The sequence below is a fragment of the Castanea sativa genome, chromosome 3, assembly GCF_040712315.1.
Source record: "Castanea sativa cultivar Marrone di Chiusa Pesio chromosome 3, ASM4071231v1".
Classification (NCBI taxonomy): Eukaryota; Viridiplantae; Streptophyta; class Magnoliopsida; order Fagales; family Fagaceae; genus Castanea; species Castanea sativa.
The window spans coordinates 36,570,914-36,574,100 of NC_134015.1; the positions used below are offsets into that span (position 1 = coordinate 36,570,914).

The 3,187-nt window shown below is 37.4% G+C and overlaps 1 protein-coding gene across 1 annotated transcript; it reads right to left on the reverse strand.

Moving 5' to 3' along the window:
• Positions 1 to 1,549: 1,549 nt before the first annotated feature.
• LOC142628880 (uncharacterized) lies at positions 1,550 to 2,896 on the reverse strand. Its single transcript, XM_075802915.1, has one exon. It carries the CDS (start codon positions 2,894 to 2,896, stop codon positions 1,550 to 1,552), a length of 1,347 nt encoding a protein of 448 aa, XP_075659030.1.
• Positions 2,897 to 3,187: the final 291 nt, after the last annotated feature.

Consider the following 3,187-nt stretch of genomic DNA (forward strand, 5'->3'; position numbering starts at 1 on the left):
CTTTCAATCTATTCATCTATAATGACATACAACAAGTGATATTAATTAGTAATAAGTAATGACGAAACTATTTAAATGTTTAATTTTTATTAGTGTGTGATTAAATTTCAAATGTCTTACACGTTCTCTGAACCACTTGGGAAACTCTTGTCGTTGGATTTGAGTTATGGCTTCTCCAGTAGGATTATGCAATGTACTTTTGTGTTCACTGTTAAAAATAAGGTGATTTATTTTCAGCTAAGCATTGCAGAATAATATTCAAAACTTGATCAAACAATACATGCATATGAAATCACATACTTTAAATAAGGCTCTAGTTCAGGACTATTGTACAATAAGTACCAATGAGCAGTATCAAGCAATGCACGAGACAAGTTGCCATCATTCCGCCTACCACCTGTGGGTCGGGCAGTCTGTGAAAAAACTATCAATCCTTCACTAGAGTCACCAAAATCTTCATTTCTTTCTCTTCGATTATGCACAGTTTTGATTCCATCAATATACAAAGACCAGTTGTTAATACATTCTTTGAGAATGTAAGCCTCTGCAATCGAACCTTCTGGTCGAGCTCGATTCGATACGTATCTTTTCAATTTTCCAAGATACCTACGAGGATAAAAAAATACACATTATGTCATTTTATACCACGTGGGAAAGATACAATTGATGGATGCATTAAAGGGTCTAATTACCTTTCAATTGGGTACATCCACCGATATTGTACCGGGCCTCCTAGAATTGCTTCTCGAGGCAAGTGAACAGCAAGGTGGACCATAACATCAAAGAATGCTGGAGGAAAGAACCTCTCAAGCTTGCATAGTATAAGAACTATACGTTCTTCTAGTTTCTCCAATTCACTCCGCTTTAGGGTCCTTGAGCATAAGTCTTGAAAGAAGCTGCCCAACTCAAACAATACAATACTAATATCTTTATGTGCAAACCCTCGCAACCCAATTGGAAGAATTCGTTGTAGTAGCACATGACAGTCATGGCTTTTCAAACCAGATAATCTACCATTTTTTGCATTCACTGACCTTGATATGTTGGCTGCATAGCCATCCGGATACTTGACTGATTTTAAAAAGTCATAGAAACCATCCCTTTCATTTGGGCTTAGTGAAAAAAAAGCCCGAGGCTTGTCATATGATCCATCAGCACGTTGTTTCAAATGCAACGTGTGCCTAAAGTTCATATTTTGCAAGTCTATCCGTGCCTTGTCAGTATCCTTGTTTCTCCCCTCAATGCCCAACAAAGTACCGTAAGTACTCTCACTAATGTTCTTCTCCACATGCATGACATCAATGTTGTGCTTAAGCTTCTTATTTTTCCAGTATGGAAGCTTGTACAAAATACTTACCTTTGACCAATTTGGCTCCCCAATGAGTTGTCTCTTCTTATTACTTGGATGCTTTCCTAAAATTATATTTGGCATTCTATCTAACTGCTCTTGTATCTTTCCCACTTGTAACTCTAAAGATCTCTTCCGTTTCTCCGATAGACCATTATGCAACCGACTATGTCTCCAACAATGTTCCATAGGCAAATAAGCTCAATGATTAATGAATCCAATTTTACTTTCCAAAGCTTCTGAATATGGTTCATCGTTGCAAGTGTAACAAGAATGATAACCCTTTGTCCTCCACCCAGACACGTTACCAAATCCAGGATAGTCATGTATTGTCCACAACAAAGTTGCACGCATCTGAAAATGCTCTTTACTATAAGCATCATAAGTTTCTACACCTTCTTCCCACAACTCCTTCAACTCGTCAACCAATGGTTTCAAGTAAGTATCAATCTCATTTCCTGGTTGATAGGGACCAGGAATAAGCAAGGACAACATAAAATATGGCTCTTTCATAATCAGCCAAGGCGGTAGGTTATACGGGATAAGTATGACAGGCCACATACTATAGTTGTTGTTCATATTCCCAAAAGGGTTAAATCCATCAATAGCCAACCCCAACCTTACATTACGAGGTTCGAGGGCAAAATCAGGATGTTGTAAATCAAACTCCTTCCACTTCTCACTATCAGCTGGATGCCTCATTATCCCATCATCCACTCGTTTGTCTATATACCATCTCATATCCTTAGCTCTTTGGCCTAACATGTACAATCTCCTCAATCTCGGTGTCAACGGGAAGTAACGCAATACCTTATAAGGAATCTTTTTACCTTGGGCACGTGTATCCTTGTACCTAGGCGTCTCACACACCGGACATTTATCAAGATTTTCATTTTCCTTCCAAAATAATGCACAATCATTTTTGCATGCATCTATATGCTCATATGACATGCCCAAGTCACGTAATATCTTCTTTGCTTCATAAGTTGACCTTGGAACCAAGTTATCTTTTGGTAAAACCTTTGTTAGCAATTCTAGCATCATATCAAGTCCCTTATTACTCAAGTTGGTCATTACCTTTACATTCAATATCTCTATAACAAACTTCAAGATACTATAATCAGTGCAACCCGGATACAACTCACGCTTTGCATCTTCCTCAAGTTTGTCAAAATGACGCACCTCCTCATCTTCGGTTGCATTTCTTAGTTCTCCTCTAATTCGGTCACCTACCAGGGCATCGATACTATCCATATGATCACCATCCGATATTTCATTATCATAAATGTTCTCGTTTAATACACGAGGTTCTCCATGATTATACCAATTAACGTAAGATTGCATAATCCCACGATGAAGCAAATGGATACGCACAATTTGAAGAGATTGTCGATAGCAATTCACACAGTGAATACATGGGCACGGAATATTACCACTCAAGTCCACAACCGATCTTGCAAAATTAATAAATGTATTGACCCATTCAATATATGGACGACTTAATCTACCATCAGGTGTCTTAGCCATTAGCATCCAACTTTTATCCATGTTTGAATACAATAAGGTAAATGCTACTTTAGTAAAATAAGAATAACTCATGCATAATATATTCTAACATCTAAGTCTATAAGCTACTTAGATAAAGTTCTATCCCATTCATGAATGCACAAGTTTTGAAATCAAATAAAATCATGCAAGAAATGAAAAACACTCCCACTATTAGTTTAACCCACCTTATAACACCATGCAAGCCACCCGCTTGCTCCAACACAACATACCACCACAAAACCAATCACAAATATCACAACTATAGAGTTTTACAAGTATTTAAATCAAATA

Bases quoted from the DNA above. Each gene is read 5' to 3' on its own strand.
- LOC142628880 (XM_075802915.1), bottom strand. From the start codon at position 2,896: ATGGATAAAAGTTGGATGCTAATGGCTAAGACACCTGATGGTAGATTA.